The 1339-nt window shown below is 44.4% G+C and overlaps 1 protein-coding gene across 1 annotated transcript; it reads left to right on the top strand.

Moving 5' to 3' along the window:
- Window positions 1-182: 182 nt before the first annotated feature.
- LOC125194901 lies at window positions 183-1004 on the top strand. Its single transcript, XM_048093115.1, has one exon. The coding sequence runs from the start codon at window positions 183-185 to the stop codon at window positions 1002-1004; it is 822 nt and encodes a 273-aa protein (XP_047949072.1).
- The last annotated feature ends 335 nt before the right edge of the window (window positions 1005-1339 follow it).

Below are 1339 nucleotides of genomic sequence, written 5' to 3'. Positions count from 1 at the left end.
ATATTCTTAAAGCATGATTGATTCAAGTTATGAGTATGATACTTGTGAGAATTACGCGAATAGATTTTGTCTAAATAATCTGCTAAATAGATCTGATTATTATGTGATTTATTTGTGCGATTAATAATTGTTAAATTATGATAATCCGTCGCACCGTTTCCGCTGCCAGTTCCATCAGCTACATGCCTTATTCGGTGGATGAGCAAGATGCCACCGATGGGCGATACGGGTGGACACCCGAACAAGGATCGAGAGGGATCGGCGGCTCCCAAACTCCAGAGGACAACCCCAACGCTCCTCCTCCTCTTCCTAATAGTGTTCCTACTCATAGTCGTGGCGGTGACATTCACATCCGCACCGCGTACACTCCGCCGGAGATGGAGAAGATGTTCAAAGCCTATTTGGAAATATCCGAAGATCCGGAAATCGGCACGAACCAAACCAGGGAGAGGTTTTGGTGGCGCGTCTCTCGCCGCTACAATGCCAACCGGCCGGAGGGAACCATCGAGCGCAACGAGAGTATGGTGTGCAATGCCATCTTCAGAGCCAACGAAGAAATCCAAAAGTTCCAAGGGTATTACCTTCAGGAACAGCGGTCGGCGGGGAGCGGCATGAGCGAGGCCGACATCATCACGGCCACCATGTCGACCTACCATTGCATGCATTACAAACCATTCAAGCACCTCATCGCTTGGCAGCAGGTGTATAAAAATCCGAAGTATAGGGGAGGCTTATCATCCTCCTCTAGCTCCTCCAGCAAACGTCGAGGTCGTTATCCCTGTCCGACGGCAACTCCGATGAGGTGGCTAGCCAGCTTGCCGGAACTAACTTGGGTAGCCCCAACGCCATCCGAGCAGTTCCCAACGCCGGCCGCAAGGAAGGAAGAAAGCGACAGCGGTTGCGACTCCATCCGCCCCTGCTCCCGCTCACACTCCCTCTGTGCCACCTCAACCCCCCACCAACTCGTTGTGGACCTTTTTGGCTCAACTCAATTTGGCCGATAGGTCTCGGATGACTCCCGAGCAACTTGATTCACATTTGGCAATAATATGGGGTCTCTGAAAAACATTGGGGATAGGGCCAGAGGACTAGTCTTCCATGGGAGTATTTTTAATTATGTAATTTTTAATTTGTAGGATTTTAATTATGTAATTTTTATTTTTTAGTATTTTAATTATGTAATTTTTTTTAGGATTTTAATTATGTAATTTTTAATTTTTTAGGATTTTAATTATGTAATTTTTAATTTTTAGGACTTTAATTATGTAATTTTTAATTTTTAAGATTTTAATTATGTACTTTTTATTTTTTTTGTAATTTATAATAGTATTCCGGATAT

This window comes from Salvia hispanica, chromosome 6 (genome assembly GCF_023119035.1).
Source record: "Salvia hispanica cultivar TCC Black 2014 chromosome 6, UniMelb_Shisp_WGS_1.0, whole genome shotgun sequence".
Classification (NCBI taxonomy): Eukaryota; Viridiplantae; Streptophyta; class Magnoliopsida; order Lamiales; family Lamiaceae; genus Salvia; species Salvia hispanica.
Note: the sequence above shows the minus strand (reverse complement) of the source record. Positions and strands in the feature narration are given on the sequence as shown.

Excerpts from the sequence above, each read along its gene's own strand:
- LOC125194901 (XM_048093115.1), top strand. The coding sequence starts at position 183 with ATGCCTTATTCGGTGGATGAGCAAGATGCCACCGATGGGCGATACGGG.